At 45.7% G+C, this 18,387-nt stretch overlaps 1 protein-coding gene across 1 annotated transcript in view; it reads right to left on the bottom strand.

Annotated features, from left to right (window-relative positions):
• Positions 1 to 18,387, bottom strand: part of Kif3b (kinesin family member 3B) — a 39,576-nt gene that overhangs the window by 6,844 nt on the left and 14,345 nt on the right. The window contains exons 2-7 of the mRNA XM_032904471.1: positions 9,021 to 10,488; positions 5,952 to 6,053; positions 5,627 to 5,749; positions 5,418 to 5,536; positions 2,773 to 2,886; positions 2,026 to 2,131 (exon numbers count right to left, since the gene is read on the bottom strand). Of these exons, the coding sequence (XP_032760362.1) occupies positions 2,026 to 2,131; positions 2,773 to 2,886; positions 5,418 to 5,536; positions 5,627 to 5,749; positions 5,952 to 6,053; positions 9,021 to 10,424 (1,968 nt within the window). The 5' untranslated portion in view covers positions 10,425 to 10,488. The remainder of the gene's footprint in view (positions 1 to 2,025; positions 2,132 to 2,772; positions 2,887 to 5,417; positions 5,537 to 5,626; positions 5,750 to 5,951; positions 6,054 to 9,020; positions 10,489 to 18,387) is intronic.

The following is an 18,387-nucleotide window of genomic DNA, read 5'->3' as shown; positions in this document are numbered from 1 at the left end:
GTCTAACTCTTGAGGACAACTCAGTACAGAGAGCAGCTGCTGCCGACTGCCTCCAGGAAGTTAGCCCTGGGGCTCCAGAGAGGCAGGGGGCCTTCATCAGCTTTTACCATCCAGGCAGAGCACAGAATTTCTCCAATGACGCAAGCTGATTACTAGCATCAGTTACTGCTTTCAACCCCACTTTTGGTCATGCCTGTCCCCTGGAAAGACACACATTTCTCTTGTACACTTTAAAAACATTTTCTTGACTCACTTACCAAAACTGGCACATTTTGCATCATCTGAAATAGCTAGAAACATGCTTCTGAGGCTTCTGCCTGACCCTGCCCTTCTTCCTCCCTATAAAATCCCACACAATAAGCAGTTTTTGCTTTTCTTTCTCTATTTTAAATGACTAAGCACCAGGAGGAACAGCACCCAGTTCATCTGGTTCTGGTTTGAAAGGAGAGAACTTCTGTTTTTGTTTTTGTTTTTGTTTGTTTGGTTTGGTTTTTTTTTTCCTTTTAAAGTGAAGCCAGTTATGATGGCTCACACCGTAATCTCTGTGCTTGGGAGACTCAAGCAGGAGGACTGCCTAGTTTGACGTTATTCTGAGCTACATAGAGGTTCTAGGCTAGGTTAAGCTACAGAATGTGATCCTGTAAAAATCTTCATTACAAAAATAATACAGGTTGCAAAATACAATTAAGTAAAATGAAGGAACTTTAAATTGACTGCACTTTCAACAATCACAGGCAAGCAGTTCACATGCTCATGTATTTCACACACCAGACTTTTACCATTCAAATTTTTTTCTTAGCGCTGTTGTTGAGATAAGGTTTTTATAAGTAAACTTGGATGGCCTGGATCATGTTATACAAACCAGGCTGGCCTTCAAATACTTTCTGAATGCTGGATTGCATATGTGTGCCACCATGAAGAGTAACACTGTTTATAACTTAGTCAGGCACAGTGCTCCCAGGCCATCACTTACCACCTACCTTCCAAACAACAGGGCTGGCTACACAGAGTTCAATCAGAGAGGGCAATCAGACATCAGGTATAGGACCAGCACATAGAAAGTATTTGCAAATAGAAAATCTGAAGCATTTTATTGTAATGTATTTTGGGGTTGTTAAACAGTGCTCAATTATGTCACTTTAAGTGACTATGCAAGTGACACACACGTTAAATGAAAGTAGCAGTTTCCTAGCAAAGGCCCACGGCCCACCACTAAACGTCTATCTTTCTAAGTTCCACACACTTGCCTGCAGATCCCTCACTGTTCATCTCTCCTTGCCTCTGAGGACAGGGTACCTGTTCCCCACTCCTCCTTTGTCCTGAGGTTCTAACTCTCACTCGGCCTCACCTCTTGTTTTAACTGTGTGTGAAAATGCAGATGCAGGGATATGCACATGCCTGTGGAGGCCAGAGAACCGCCTCAGGCCTCACCCTCAGGAAAGCGCTTACCTCCTTTAAGACATGGTCTCTCAGTGCCTGGCACTCACCAATTATGCTAAATTGGCTGGCTAGTAAGACCCAGGGATGCCCTTGTCTCTACTTCCCCAGTATTGGAGTTACAAAGACATACCACCAGAGCTGGCAAGATGGCTTGTAAGGAAAAGTGTGTGCTGCCAAGTCTTTCAATGTACTAGTTTAGTGCACACACACCCACCCCCACACACCCCACCCCACCCCCACACACACCACTAAAATGCAATGAGAATGTGTCTATCACCACACCTGGCATTTTTATGTGGATTCTGGGGCTTGAACCCAGGTCTTCCTGCTCGAAAGACAAGCACTTTATGGAGTAAACCCCAAACCCCTGCCATTCCCATTAGTTTGCTGCCAAGCCTGGCAACCTGAGTTTGAACTTTGGGACCCACATGGTGAAAAAAAGAAGATTAATGGCCACAAGTTGTCTTCTGACACCTGCTGTGGCATGTGCATGTGTGTCACCCTGCCCCCCAAAACATACATGCACACGTTAAAATAATGAATGTAATTGCACTAGTTTTTAAAATCCACGAGCAGTCTCCTCACCCTGTACCGTGGCTCTGGCCGAATCATCATGGACATCCGTGCATGCTGGCTCAGTGGTCTCTTGTATCCTACGGCAGAGACTGGCCTCTTCATCATCTGCTGGTTCCTGAAAACAGATGACAATGTTAAGCTAAGGCCCTGCTGGAATATGCCCCACAGCCCAAGATGAGGCCAATGGGATACGTACTCAGTGAGTACTCTGGTAAGTACTCCAAGCCAGAGCAAGAACTCAAAGCAGGAACTCCTGAGACCAAGGCTTGACAGAAGCCTGATAACTGCTTAGCTTTTTGCTTGAGGCGCCATCTGATTCAGATGTGGGCTTCATGTTTCTTTCTAACTGGAAGGGACCCCAGTCACTGTCTTGTTCGTAGACAGCAGAAAAGTATAGCTACCAATACTACTACTCCTGCTTCGTGACAGAGAGCTGGGCCCCAGAAGAGCCCAGGTGTAGGCTAACATACAAAATAATGCCTCTGTCCTGTGGCTTAGCACACTTGGTTTGACAGGGGAAAGGAAAATTTGAGATAATGGGAAACGCTATACCTAACTAGTTCATGGGTGACAAAGCCTCCCAGTTTCTAATACAATTAGTACCAGCTTGTACCTCCTGGGCCCGTGGTTGCCACAACATCAGCAGGCAGGCTCCAAGTTTCAGTGCACACTCCCCACATCCTAGCACCCCAGTCCACCTTGCAACATTCTTTGTTTTCCCACAGGCAAGCCTACTTCAGGTCAACAGTGACTTACTCCAGTCTTGTTATAGGATGTAATTTCCAATGGTCTTCTTCATCATCAAAAAAGGATCTATTCATAATTTTATTCTTCTCTTCCAAGGGAATAAAGTTTTCTATAATAAGATGCCTGTAAGAATACACATAGGTGAATGCAGAAGAAGACTGCACGTAGAGCCAGGAAATGCACACACCTATATAGTCTCAGCTACCTGGGAAGCTGAGGTAGGAGGTTCCTTTGAGTCTCTGATGCCATACTAGACTACAGTGAAAGTCTTTCTCCAGAAACAACAACAAAATAAATCACAGTGTTCGCTATCTGTGCACATGAATATATGGAGCAATGAGGTACGAGTCAAGTCACTCAGCAAACATCTACTGAGCAAGTACTACAGGCCAATATCATACGCAGAGCTGAAATCCAAACATGGAAGACACCCGGTCCTCACCTGATGCGAGAGATAGCAGTACAGAAGTGACAGGTGCTAAGAGTGGCCGGTCCAGGAATATGGAAAGGTCATCCTAGCCAGGCACAAACAGAGTAAGGATGTGAGTGGACAAAGAGAGTATGTGTGTGTGTATTTGGGGGAGGGGGGTGACATAGAAGCCATCCTAGGGCAAACATTTGCTTCCCAAAGCAGATGGGCTTCCACAGTGCTGAATGCAGGTTAGGGATGAAAGCTCTCCCACCCCTGTGACTGGCTGTTCAAGCTGGAACACTGTCCATTCTAATTCTAATCATCCAAGGTAGTAAGAATTGAATGCAAAAAATAAAGATGATTCCTGAGAAAAGCCTCTACCTGACCAGTGACCAGGAAAGCCTCAAACAACCTGGCAGGGAGATATACACTGCAGTCCTTGCAATTGGAGGCTGAAGCAGGAAGATGATGAATTCAAGATCACCCTGGGCTACAAGGTGAGTTATAGGCCAACCTAGGCTACTAAGCAAGAATAATAAAAAAAATATTGAACAGGAAATAGGAACCTACGAGGTTATCTCTATGGTTGTGATTGGCCTATATTTGCCTCCATTATTTCAAAACCTCAGAACAAACAATGCCAAGGGTGATACTATATGACAGACACAGGATAAGTGCCTCAGCATCACAGGGTGCTAAGGAACAGACTATTTAAGATGTTTAAAAAGAGATTATAACAGAGAAAATGGTTTCCTCAAACAGTTTGAGGATGTGACATTTTCTCTTTCTGTTGTTTGGTGTTTTTTGTTTTGTTTTGTTTTGGTTTTGGTTTTTTCCTTTTCTTTTTATCGGAGCTGGGGACCGAACCCAGGGATGTTTGGTGTTTTAAAACTTATTTTTCACAATATGATTACAAAGGTTCTATTTATGTATTAGAAAATATAATTTTTCATAATTCCAGTATCCAGTGATGACTAGTACTAGTATTTTGACAGTTCTTATTCTGATCGTTTGTTTTGAGAAGTACATGCTTACAAAGAGAACTGCTAGAGCGAAATTTATATTGTTTATTATTGTGTGCCTGTGTGTGTGTGTGTCTGTGTGTGTGTGTGTGTGTCTGTGTGTGTGTGTGTGTGTGTCTGTGTGTGTGTGTGTGTGTAAGCATGTGTGGAGGTCAGAGGACAACTCTGTGAGATAAACTCTCCTTCCACCTTGATGTGCACCCTGAGGATCAAGCACAGTCGCTCGGGCTGCACTGAGCACCTTTACCTGCCGAGCTATCTCTCAGCCCCATGCACACTGAGATTTTTCATTTTATGTGCATGAGGTTTGTTTGTTTGTTTGTGTGTTTGTGTGTTTGTTTTGCCTGTATACATGCCTGGGCACCACTGTGTTGCCCACAGAAACCAGAAGAGGGTGTCAGATTTCCTGGAACTGAAGTTACAGATGGTTGTAAACAACTACGTGTATGCTGGGAATGGAACCAAGGTCTGGTTGTTTATTTTTAAGATAAGATCTCCCTGTGTAGTCTGGGCTGAGCTTGTGATCCTCCTGCCTCAACCTTGCAAGCGCTCAATGACAGACATGCTATGACACTCTATCCGCTATAGAGCATTAAAACACATTGCTCAGGGGTCTGGGCTCACAGCTCCATAGGAGCACTTGCATGGGGCCTTGGGTTTGATTTCCAGCACTAGGGTGATGGTACATAGCATCCAGAGTTCAAGGCCAGCCTTGGCTACAGAGCAAATCTGAGACCACACTGAGCTACATAAAACCCTGTCTAAAAAGCCCAGATTTCGGGATTGGGGATTTAGCTCAGTGGTAGAGCGCTTGCCTAGGAAGCGCAAGGTCCTGGGTTCAGTCCCCAGCTCGAAAAAAAAAAAAAAGAACCAAAAAAAAAAAAAAAAAAGCCCAGATTTCATGAGAACAATGAATGGTCTTAAAGTACTCTGGTTGAAGAATACTCTGGTGTCCATTAGCTCAATTAAATAAATAAATAAATAAATAAATAAATAAATAAATTTTACAATAAAGGGGCAAGAAAATAACAGAGAAGAAATGGGGAGATTGTATGGTGACCTGGAAGAAATAGGCTGAAATGAAGTGACCTTGTCAGGACCAAGCAGGTGACAGTGAACTGGTGAGAGGGTGAACAGAGGGTGAACTGGCAAGCAGGTAGGCTGTCCTCTGGACAGTCATTCCCAGACCCAGTCATTGCAGGAACCTGCCAGGTACTTACTTGAGCTTTAGCTCTCTGGTGAGCTCATTCTGCGTCTGCTCCAGCTCCTGGCGCTCTTTGATGTGTTCTTCTTGGAGGTCATGGATCTCAGCCTTCACAGCCTGAAGCTTGGAAAATAGCTATAGAGCCGGGGGAGACACAGATGAGGAAAGGCTGTTCAAAGATGGTGTAGCCCTTCCCCCAGGGCTCCCAGCACCCCTGTCTCCTACCTTTTTGAGTTTTTTGGTCTTGATGTCTACCTCTTGCTGCAATGAGGTATACGTCTCTTTCAGTTCCAAGGTCTCCTCATCTCGACTCTCCATCTGCTGCTGGATTTCTCTTTCTCGACGTTTCTGAGCAATATCACAAAATCCATCAGCTTGCCCTAGTGACCATGTCTAGACAATGCGGGCTGGATGCTCCTAGTCAGTCTCTGGCTAGCATGGGCTGACAGCTTAGCTCCTGTCCGTTCCCTCTGGAGCTGATCTCATCCCACAGGCTCTGTGGCCTGATGTCAGTGCATGCCTTCCTCCCCATACAAGAACGCAAGGTTACCTGCTCTGCGATCTCCTGGCGCTTCTGTTCCAAGATCTTCTGCTGCTCGTTTGTATGATCTACTATATTTTTTCCTCCAACAAGCAGCTTACTCTCCATGGCCTGAGTGAGGAACAAAGGAAAATCCACCCTGTGGTCTCTCCCAGAACATAGCCCCTCACAGGACAGACAGGCTCATGACTGGCTAAGCATAATGGTCCATGCCTGTGGTCCCAACCTTCATAAGACTAAGGCTAGGGGATTTTAAGTTACAGGCCAGCCTGAGGTACATATTGAGACCCTGTCCAAAAACAAAACAAAACAAAACAAAACAAAACAAAACAAAACAATAACAACAACAAAAACAACTCCCCCAAAACAAGCAAGCAAAAAGCCAGTCTGGGGAATATCAATGCGCCCTGCCCATAGCTGGATAACACTGAAGGTCCAGTTGCTTGAAACATTTGTGTTTTTCAGGGTTTGAGGATTTTTTATTTTTTAACCAAGTCGTTTATTGGGTTATTTATCCACAGCACTGACCCACTCTACACATATCTGGTGTACTACAGACCAGAGGCTCAGAGTTCACCTAGGGACATAGACAAGTAAACCAGATGTATGGGATGCTATCAGGAAGAAAGTTTGAGTAATTAATGGGAGAGGCACACTGGAGGGAGAGGAGTCAAGCTTTCAGAGGAAGTTGGGGACAGTTTCCTGTCTGAAGGGACAGCTACACAAAAAGCTGAAGTAAAAATAAAGATCTACTAAGAAAAAAGTCCTACCCCCATTTTTAGCACAGGAGTAGGATAAGGAAGTTGATGCAGCCAATGGAGGTTGGAGCAAAAGCCGCAGATCCCTGTTAGGAAGCCAGGCTTGGTCCTGAGAGCCTCAGGGAGCACGGACAGGCATGCCCAGCAAGAGTGCGCAGCCAGACTGCTTAAGACCACACCCCCGAAACAGGAGGAGGAAGAGGGCAGCTATGGAGCCCTGGCAGGAGGCTGCTGAGCGGGGGGCATGGGCGAGGGAGCCTGATGAGGCAAGAGCAAGAGGCCCTGGGACCAAGGAGACCAAAAGAGAGGGAAGAAGAGCGAGCAGGGACAACTGAGGTAAGGAAGGTGGACACCAGTGCTGATGGCTGTGGGAGATGAAAAGCTACGAAGACAGCTCTGGGCAGGCTACACAGACTGAGAGCCTTCAATATGTAGATGGTGTCGAGGCCAGGGGAACACAAGTCCAGAGACCAAAAGGTCCACAGCCTTGCTCTTAAGAAACTTCAACTGGGACCTTTAATCACAGTACTCAGGGCAGAGGCAAGCAGATTTCTATGAGTTCAAGGGCAGCCTGATCCACATAACTCCATGACAACCACAGCTACACGGCAAGACCACATCTCAAGGTGGGAGGGGGGAGAAAATGTGGCTATATTTTAGGAAAGAAATTAAGGTTTCTTTAAATTCAGTAAGAATCCAATACTTCAGAGGAATTCCGGATTGAGCTCATTTGGTGGCCATCTCAGCCCTCTGGAACCACCTTTGTAGTCTCCCTGGCCGTTAGAGCCCACTGATAGCCCAAAGCTGGACACCCAAGGGAACAGAACACTGCGCTAGATGGAAAACACAAAGCTAAGGGGTCTTCACACTCAAGATAATCACCCAGCCTCTAAGGAAAAGCAAGCAGATGTCAGGAGCCTCTCCACACATTGGGTTCAGAGGCCCCTGTAACAGAACAGCACAGAGAAATGGTGGTAGGGCGCGGATTGGGGGTTGAGTTTCAACTTTTTGGTAGAACTAACCGGAAGTACTGTACAGTATAACCTGAGTATACAGCCAGGGTACTGGGCTAAAATCTCACAGGCACTGCTTTACGGCCACAAATGTATCAAAGTTAGTCAGACAATCACCACTGTTAGGAGGAGGAGGAGTAAAGCAGGTGGGTGCTTCAAAAGATTCACTCTAGGGCTGGAGAGACGGCTCAGTGGTTAAGAGCACTGACTGCTCTTCCAGAGGTCCTGAGTTCAATTCCCAGCAACCACATGGTGGCTCACAACCATCTGTAGTGGGATCCGATGCACTAAGTGTGTGTCTGAAGACAGCTGCAGTGTACTCGCATAAAATAAATCTTGTTTTAAAAAATGAATCACTGCAGTATATAAGAGTGGTTTCAAACATGGAAATGGCCCACATTAAGAGGAAAGTGGAGCACCACAGAATATTTGGAACAGTGACAGTGCTGGACACAACCACACCACCACAGGTGTCAGTGCAGGTTCTTAGGGACAGAGCGCTGGCAAGTAAAAGCGAACCGTGCTAGCACCTAAGCAGCAGCCCATGTGAACTGGACAGATGAGCTAAAACAAAGACAAGCCAGAGAAGAACAAACGCTGGCTTCCAGACGACAACCCTGGGGGAGAGCATCTAAGGAGATGGCAGCTGAGGCTGTGGCTCAGTGGGCAGTGTTTGTGCCACAGGCACTCAAGGCTGTGATTCCCAGCACCACATGAAGCATGCACGGTGCACATGCCTGTGCTCGTTCTGGCTACTATCAAGTTCAAGGCTATCCTGGGCTATACGTATGACACCCTGCCTTAGAAAAAAATGCTGGGCATAGCACTCTATTATTGAGTAAGCTGAAGCAGGAGGATTGCTGTGACTCAGGGCCAGACTGGACTACATAGAAAAACCCTGATTCAAAAATATAAACAGAAATATTAAATAATTTAAAAATACACGTTCTTTAAGGGGAGGAGAAGAGGAGGAGACGTGGTGGGAGGAGAGATGTCCTATTCCGTACTAGAAGCAGCAATGTCTGGGTACTGGTTTTATTGCTGGTCCTCATAAAGTGCACACACTTGATCATTATTATTCATGTAACATGATTTCAACTATTATTGGGGGAAGAGGGTCTCACTCTGTAGCTGGCCATCCTGAACTTACTATACAGGCCTCACAAGAGATCCACCTGCCTCTGCCTCCTGGGTGTAGGGATTAAAGGCATTTGTCACCATGCCAAGGCCCTAACTGAATAAATTTTTTGACCTAAGAAAAGGAGCTGAAAGGGAAAGGGACAGTACAGCACGGAAGCGTACGTTACCTTGATTTTGGCACCCAGCATCTCAGCAGCATCCTTCTCCCGCCGCAGGTCCTCCATCTTTTTCTCCTTCTCCTTCAGCAGCCTCATCTTCTCCTCTGCAACCAAGCTGTGGTCCTCTACAATGGCCCGCTTCTCAATCTCCAGTTTTTCTTGCTGTTCCCGCCAGTAATCATCCTTATCATCCCCTTCCTCCTCACCCTCTTCTCCCTCCTCCTCCTCCTCTTCCCCACCCCCACCACTGCCACCACCTTCCCTCCGCTTCTCTCGCCTCTTCCTCCTGCCAATGGAACGTTTTTCCAGCTGGGCCTTGAGCCGAGCAATTTCTTCTTGGAATTCACGAAGCAGAGCATCCTTTGGGTCCTCATTGACCCTTGGCTTGTTCTTAATGTTTTTGGCACGGTTGGCATATCTCAGAGTGGTCAGGGTCTCTTCTACATTGTAAGAGGCAGGCCCCACATTGGCTACCATCACAGTTTTGGCATTGCCACCAAGGGAATCCTGGAGAAGCCTGGTCAGTTTTGAGTCTCTATATGGAATATGGGTGCTTTTGCCATCTACAAGGGCAGAGATAACATTACCCAAGGCTGAAAGGGACAGGTTGATCTTGGTCGCTTCCTTCAGTCTTTCCCCTTGAGCTCCAGTCTTGGCTTGCCGCTCACTGCCAGCAAGATCTACAAGGTTCAGTTTTCCTACTCGGATGTGGTTTTCACCGTCCAGGCCCACCTCACTGCATTCAATCGTGATGACAAAGATTGCATGCGACCGCGAGCTATGCTCGTTCATGTTGGTGGCACCAACTGACCGGTTCTGGTTTCCCACATTCATCACATGCTCTATCTCCTTCACACTCTTGGTGACAAAAGATGACAAATCCTTCACGTACACTCCTGTATCTGGTCTCTCTTTGAGCTCCAGCCTTTTGGTCTGATCCTTTGAAAGCAAGTCTCGGATCTCTTCCTGATAGATCTCTAAGTAAGATGCCCTGACCAGATACTGTTGATTCTGCGATCGAGAGATGTGGGTGAAGATGTGATCAAAGGAGTTGGGGATGACCCCTCTTTTTTCAGGGTCACCACGGACTCCTTCCATGGTATAGGTTTTCCCAGTTCCTGTTTGTCCATAGGCAAAAATTGTGCCATTGAAACCCTGCAGGACAGAGTCCACAAGTGGTCGGAATGTCTCATCATAGAGTTCAAACTGCTTGGCGTTCCAATCATACACAGCATCAAAGGTGAAGGTCTTGGGCATCTCATGGGATGTGCCTTTGGGGTTCTTCACAGATACCTGCCCCAGCTTCACATCCACATCTACCACCTTGTCATAAGCAGCAGCCTTTTCCTTGCCATTCATAGGCCGACAGCGAACTACCACCCGGACTGACTCTGAGCTTTTTAACTTGGACATGATGAACTCTGACCAGCTTATCCTTGAGGGCTACAAATCCAAAATGGCTCGGGATGCTAAGGTTCTAGAAAAAAGACAAAAGTAGTAAGCATGGTACTGTTGTCACCAGGGCCTACCTGACAGCAGTAGGCACACAGTTTTTACCTGCTGACCTTCTGACAGCCATATTTAGCTACTTTACTGCACCAGGTATTTCTCCTGGGACCTTAGCCAGCTTCAGTAGTAAAAAGACTGCAGTCCACTAAGATTAATTTGTATTCACCCTCAATCAATATTTCATTTTACACTACAGAATGCATTTTATCTTCTTTTCTTTTTAGAGAAAAAAACTACATGTGGTAGGATTATAAGCATGAAGTATCACACCTTTATTTGTATTGCTATTATTGGTTTGTTTTTTGGTTTTTTTTTTTTATTTTTTTAATGTGTTTTTTGGTTTTTGTTTTTTTTTTTTTTTACTTTTGTGTGTGTTTCTGTGTGGAAAGGTGTACAAGTGCAGACACCAACGGAGGCCAGGGGAGGCTGTACGATCCCTGAAGCTGTGCTACAGATTGCTCTGAGCCATCTGACAGGGGCACTGGAAACTGAACTTTGCTTTGTTGGAAGAGCATCAAGCATTCTTATCTCTCTACCCTTATTGGAAGTCTTTTAAAAGCCTGGTGACCTTCTATTCTATGAATTACTAAACCCCTAAGGACAACAACTTGAAACTATTTTAAATGTGCAAAGGCCAGCAAGAGAGCTCACCAAGGAACCCACCACCAAACCTCAGGATCTGAGTTCAGTCCCCAAGACCCACGTGGTAGAAGTTCAATAAGGTGTTCTTTGACCTTGATATATTCCACAACTGTGCACATAGGTATACAAACAGATAAATAGAATATAATAAAAACTGTTTTCAATTTTTCAATATACAGCCCTTCTGACCAAACAATTCTAAGATTCTATCCTATGTCTTATATAGAGACATATCTCTCCTAGGAAATTAGCTATGACACTGTGATAGCCAGAGAGTGGGGACAACTCCAGTTTCCATCAAGAGGGGGTGATTAAATACGTACGAGGAATGTGGCATAGTTTTTATTGTTAAGCTAAGCAAATTCATGTCAAGATATATTAATTAAATAAGGGAAGCACAGAGTGTAGTTTACACAGTATGAGCTTAAACAGGGAACCTAAGAGTGAACCCTAATGGAAAATCCTGGCTGAGGTCTAGTTTAACAATAGAGTACATGTTAGCAAACAAAGGCTAACTCAAACCTAGCACCAAAATAAATACATGAAAAGCACACAAGAAAATGAACAGGTAAAGAACTAAACATTGTATAGATCGTTGCAGCGTATTTCGCCTCTATGCTATAGGCACACTTAGGCTGCTGGATGTGGTGGTGCATACCTGTAATCCCTGCACTTACCCAGCCACGGCAGGAAGATTATGCAGGCCAGGTTGGGCTACATAGTAAGATCCGTCTCAAACAGAAAAACAGACACACTTTACCTGTCCTTGAGAGTCCATCCTGAGAACCTAGGGCATATAATCATTCCACATACAGACAAACATATAGAAATAAATTCCTAGAAATTGAATTGCTGAGTAAAGAACGTATGTATTTGTAACTGTAGCACACAGAATAGTTGGAGTTATCCTAAAAGGATGACAATGCTCCTCCCAGAAGCCATAGTTGACAAATCAAAAAAGTCCAGTGCCACATGTGGGATGCCTCTCCTCAACTGGTTGGTCAGGGGTGTCCCAGAGACCCACAAATAATAAAGACCACTGTGAGTGCTCCTGGCTACCCACCAGAACTTAATGGTGAGAGCCTCCTGCTGAAGTCACCACACCCTTGGTCACAGAGGGTGAAGGAATCAGCTGGAGCTGATCAGGGCGCATCTTGCAGGCTGCTTTCATAGATGAAGATCAAGCCAGTCAACATTCTACAGCTCTCCCTAAGGAACTACTGACTGTTGAGGGCTCCTGGGGAGAGTGGTCGACTTTGAGTGTTGGCCCCTGTAGGTCTTCACCCTCTAGTGGATAGGCATATCCAGGAGTATATGAACAGAATTAGCTGGACTGGGTGGATTATTAAAAGACAAAAAGTAAGAGAAAAGAACCAGAACGTGAAAGGGGCCATGGAAGGGAGATGTGGGGAAAATAAAAGTTAGGGCACATATGACCAAGGTACACTGTGTGTCATTCTCAAAGAATTGGTAAAAAGTATTACACAAAAAGCAAAAATAAAAATTAGAATGAAGGGGCCGGAGAGATGGCTCAGCAGTTAAGAGCACTGGCTACTCTTCCAGAGGTCATGAGTTCAAATCCCAGCACCCACATGGTGGCTCAGAAACATCTGTAATGGGATCTGATGCTTTCTTCTGGTAAGCATGAAGACAGAGCATTCAGATACATTAAAAACATGAATAAATAAATCCTTTTTAAAAATTAGAATGAAGGGGGTTGGAGATTTAGCTCAGTGGTAGAGCGCTTGCCTAGCAAGCGCAAGGCCCTGGGTTCGGTCCCCAGCTCCGAAAAGAAAGAAAAAAAATTAGAATGAAGAACCTGAGTAGCTCTTACTCTCTGAATGTGTCTTCTGAAAGTTCTGCAAACACAGGTCCTTCGCCTTTCTTTAGGGTGACCAGCAAACCTTAAGGCACTGGCAAAGGTGCTTACAACGTCTCTACCGTGCCCATATGCTTCTATGACAATGGATCAAAATTACTATTACAGGGTTTGGGGGTGGAGGTGGAGCTAATGCCTAGAATATGGGATGCCACAGCTTCAATTCTCCGAATTTAAAAGAAAAAAGACAAAGAGAAAATCCTTCTAAAACTGTCATAAATGGTCACTGCAGAGACTACATGGCTAAACCTTAATTTTGGCTAAACAACAATTTGGCTAAACAACAATTTTCTACTAATTAGTTTGTAGTTTCCCACTTTTAAAAGATGAGATCGAATACTCACTGGCACCCAATAAGAACTAAACCCCTCGGGCTGGAGAGGTGGCTCAGTGGTTAAGAGCACTGACTGCTCTTCCAGAGGTCCTGAGTTCAAATCCCAGTAACCACATGGTGGCTCACCACCATCTGTAATGGGATGTCACACCCTCTCCTGGTCTCTCTGGGCATCAGGCATACATGTGAGCAAAACACTCATACACAGAAATAAAATAAAATATTTTACAAAGTTTAAAAAAATAAAATCAGATAGGAATGTTGTCAGGTGGGAAGAAAGAACCAGATGCTAAAGCCAGGCACAGTGGTCACACCTTTAATCCCAGCCTGGATCGCCCTGGTCCACACAGAGAGTTCCAGGTCAGCCAGGTTTACATACTGAGATCCTGTGTCAAACAAGCTGATGAATTAATTTAAAAGGTGTGAAAACAGGGAGAGCAAGCGTTGGAATGGCTCTTCCTTCTGTGGCTGTCCCAGTCACCTCTCGTTAGTTGGTTTTCATCAACTACGTCCATCTGAGGAACCGCAGCCAAGAAAAGGCCCCTCAGAGCTGCCTGAAGGCAAACCTAGGGGGCACTCACAGGACTCAGGTCTGACCTGCAAGACCACAGTGGCTGGTGCCATCACCGGCCAGGTGGCCCTGGGTTGTGTAAGAAAGCAGGCTGAGCCAGGAGGAGAAGTCAGTAAGCAGTGCTCCTCCGTAGCCTTGCATGCGGGTTCCTGCTTTGAGTTCCTGATTGGGTTTCCTTCATGATGGACTGTGACCTGCAAGCCAAACAATCCCCCTGCCTTCCCAAGTTGTGTAGGCCATGGAGTCTTACCATAGCAACACAAAGCAAACTAGGACATGCCACATCTCTCCCAATTCCAGCCGAAGCCTAGCGAGCTGGTGTGGGTACAAAGGGAAACACTGGCCTCAGAGCCTCCCTGGGGAAGGCATCAGATGCAGCACCTGGCAGCTGGACAGGGAGGGAGTCTGCCGAGTCTAAGGGGGCTGGACTGTGAGCAGACAGCATCCTGTGCATGGCGTCCTCCTGAGGCGGCAGTCTGCCTGTCCCACTCACACCTGTGAAGACATGTGGCCTGAGTCTGCTGCATAAAAATCCTATGCAAAGACGACCCGAGGGCCTGCTGACTTCATTACAGCTCCGTACATTTTTAGAGCTGTGATGTATGATGGGAAACAAGGAAGTGTTTAATGATCCACATTCATCTTCAAAACTCCTAACAAAGGAAGGAACTCCTCAAAATGAGTCCTCTCATTCAATCTCCTCAACTCTCAACACATTTCTTTTCTGAGCTCACACGGCGAGGCTGGTCGCCATGTATTATTGATGTTTTACTTCAGGAAGACTAATTCTATTTCAATTCAACTTCCTGCCCCCGGGGCTTCAAATCTTAGTCTGGGTCCTCCTCAGCACAGAGGGCAATCTTGGGATGATGCTGGACTCTCTCATTACCTTCTTTCTGCTCTCCTGCAGGTCTAATCACAGAGTGTTAAATCTTGAGAGAAATCCAGCAGTTCGGTTAGCAACCTGTCCCCTGCTTCCTGAGAACCTTTTCTGTCAGACCCTTCGTCCCTGATAAACACCCACTGGCTGACTGGCTGTGCCATGCTGTGTTCTTCAACCTTGTGGTTTGTGCTTGCTGAGAAGATCAGTTACCTGCTTCTCAGGGGACCACAGTCTTCCACACTCTTCCCTAAGTACTTCATTTTGAATTCATGTTGCCCTTGCTGGTTGTCATGGAGACTCATCTCAAAGTCTAGAATTTGGTGTGGACTACATTCTGAGCGACTATGTGCTACTAGGACAGAGGGTCACAAATGGACATTAAATGATTTTGGTTTGAGACCATAACTTTGTATATGCTACACAAGCACTATACCATGGAACCACGCTCCCAGCCCCCAGTGCACATTTTTTTGTCCAGTATGGTGTTTAAAAATAAAAAAAAACCCACAAGGGCAGCGGCCGGCACAGTGATGCACATCTTCGCACTCAGGAGATGGAGGCAGGTGGATATCTGTGAGTTTGAGGCCAGATCTACATGGTAAGTTCCAGATCAGTCAGAGCTACAGTTAGACCCTGTGTCAACCAACCAATCAGTCAGGGAGGGCCAGTGAAATGGCTCATTGGGTAGATGCTTGCTGCCAAGTCTGACAACTTTTGTCTCTGGAACCCACCTGACAGAATGAGAATGGACTCCCAAAGGTTGACTTGACTTCCACACACACAAAATGACAGGCACATGCATGCACACATTCTCACACACACACAGTCACAAACACATCCATACAAAATAAATACATCTAACTAAAAAACCAAAACAAAAACCAAAACCAAAAAAAAAAAAAAAAAAAAACCAGCCCAGCACTCAGGAGGCTGAGGTAGGCAGAGCTCTATGAGTTCAAGGGGAACCTGGTCTATATAGTGGAGGACTTGCATAAACTAGACATGGCGGTGCATGCCTGTGATCCTACCAATTGGTAGGATCTAGGCCAGCTATGGCTGGCTACATGGTGAGACCCTGACTCAAAGAAAAAAAAAAAATAGAAGGACAAGCTGCAGCTCCGTGGTACAGCTGTCCTTAAGCCATGGGAATTCCAGGCTCAGCTTGTAGCATCAAAGCCCTCAGCAACTAGAATTTCTGCGCATATTCATGTCCTGATGGAACCTTGCATGTGTGCAGAAACAGAAAGGATGCTTCTTTTTTGCTTTTGAGACAGGGTCTTATGTAGCCCAGGCTGGCCTCAAACTCACCATTTAACTAAGGCCAGCATGAACTTCTGACTCTCCTGCCTCTATCTCCCCAGTGGTAGCATCCCAGGCATGTGCCACCATGTCTAGTTTATGCGAACACTTCACCGACTGAGCTACCACTGTAGCTCAGCAGTGCTACATCAGAAAACAAAGTGGACCTCTCCAGATCCATTTACAGAAAAGTCAGAAACTAAAGTATAGTACACCCACACTGCAGCTAGTCCAATACAGCAGTCAGCAAAAGTAGTAAGTAAGAGGGCTGGAGATTGAAAACAACAAAACAAAACAAGGGGCTGGAGAGATGGCTCAGTGGTTAAGAGCACTGTCTGCTCTTCCAGAGGTCCTGAGTTCAATTAACAGCAACCACATGGTGGCTCAAAGGCATCTGTAATGAGATCTGGTGCCCTCTTCTGGTGTGTCTGAAGATGGCGACAGTGTACTCACATATAGTAAATAAATATATATATTTTTAAAAGCAATACATAAGAGGTCTGCAGAGCACAGCCCAAATCAGGTCCATGCCCATCTCTGTAACACGCGTCGCTGACACACAGCCATGACCCTGCTCTGCATGCGCCTAGCGCTACAGTGACTACAAACCAGTACAGCGCAGTGGCTTCAGCAGAGAAAATAAGCTCTCTGCTCCCACACCCACAGTATCTCCCATCTAGACTTTTACAGAAAAAGTTAGCTAATCCTTGAGTTGACAAGTTTTAGTCCAGACTGACACTGACCAAATGGGACCCGGTTCCCAAAAATACCAACCAACCCATATCAAGTTATAGAGAGTGGTTTGCACCAGATGACGGTTGTCCGCTGTCCAAACTGGACAATGGAGGAAACACATTAGAAAATGTAACCAGAGAGAGAGACAGATTCAACTTCACTTGCAACGTTTCATCATTTCTCTTTTAAAACTAAAGAGAGCAAACAAGACACCAGCTAAACATTTAACCCTAGCGCTGGAGAGGGAGTCACTGTGAGTTCCAGGCCAGGCTGATCTGCAAAGCAAGTTTCATGACAGACAGGGCTACATGGTAAAACCCATCTCAAAAAGAAAAGGGGAAGAAAAGCTCACTACACTCCCATCCTTAAAAGACACTTGGTATTGGCTGACCCCAGATGCCGACCAAGCCAGAGGCCACTTGAGCCTGACTTTAAGATCAGTCTGGGGAATACAGTGAGAGTTTATCTCCTCCTCACAAGTACCCAGTTTTACAAAAAAAAAAAAAAAAAAAGGCTCTAAAATGACTAGAAAATGGTGATAAATGAAAAAGCCATTTATAAAATTGCATGGCTTCAAGACTGAACCCCCAGTGAACGTGATTGTTGGGGGGAGGGCGGTAATGGGGGGAGGAGGGGGGAGGGGAACACCCATAGAGAAGGGGAGGGGAAGGGGTTAGGGGGATGTTGGCCCAGAAACCGGGAAAGGGAATAACAATCGAAATGTAAATAAGAAATACCCAAGTTAATAAAGATGAAAAAAATTGCATGGCTTCATGTCATCCTGACTATATAAAAATAAACATTCAACAAAGCATTAGCGGTGATGGGAATACAGATTTCCCTGTTCCTCCAACATATCTGTATCTTCCAAATCCTCCTCTCATGGTGTGCAGCCTCTCCAAATGCGGATAGAAAATGTCTGGCAGTTCTATGGGGACAGCTCTGCAAGAACAGTCGCAGACACAGAGCACACACTAGCACAGCTCTAATCAGCACACTGTAACTCAGGTCCTCTAAGAGCCCAGGAAACACCTGCCAACTAACTGGCCCGGTTCAAGGACCGAGTGTTTGAAATGCAGCACTGGATCATGTGCTCAGACAGAAAAGCACTACAGGGAGAGAAAAGCAACGCTGTCAGCCAGCCTAAGCCACCTCCACGGCCGACTTAGTTGTCGGTATCAGGACTCTGAAATCCTCCACCGCCAGCTTCGCCTAGAGGAGCGTTAGTCTCTGTATCAGGACTCTGAAATTCTGGGGCCCACCAGCTGGCAAGTACATTCTGCACCCTAGTTCCTAGAATGGCATTATCACAACAGGAATTACAATGTGTCTAGATGGGCAGTGACTCACACCTGCAACTCCAGCACAGGGAGGCTGGGCTGGGAGGATCACCAGGACCCAGGGATTTATGGCCAGTATAAGGTAATAAGACTTTGTTCACACACACACACACACACACACACACACACATGAATTTGTTCATCTCTAGTTATAAAAGATACAAAACATACCTTGCAGACTATT

This window comes from Rattus rattus, chromosome 5 (assembly GCF_011064425.1).
Source record: "Rattus rattus isolate New Zealand chromosome 5, Rrattus_CSIRO_v1, whole genome shotgun sequence".
NCBI classification, from domain to species: Eukaryota; Metazoa; Chordata; class Mammalia; order Rodentia; family Muridae; genus Rattus; species Rattus rattus.
This window is presented reverse-complemented; position numbering and strand designations above follow the sequence as displayed.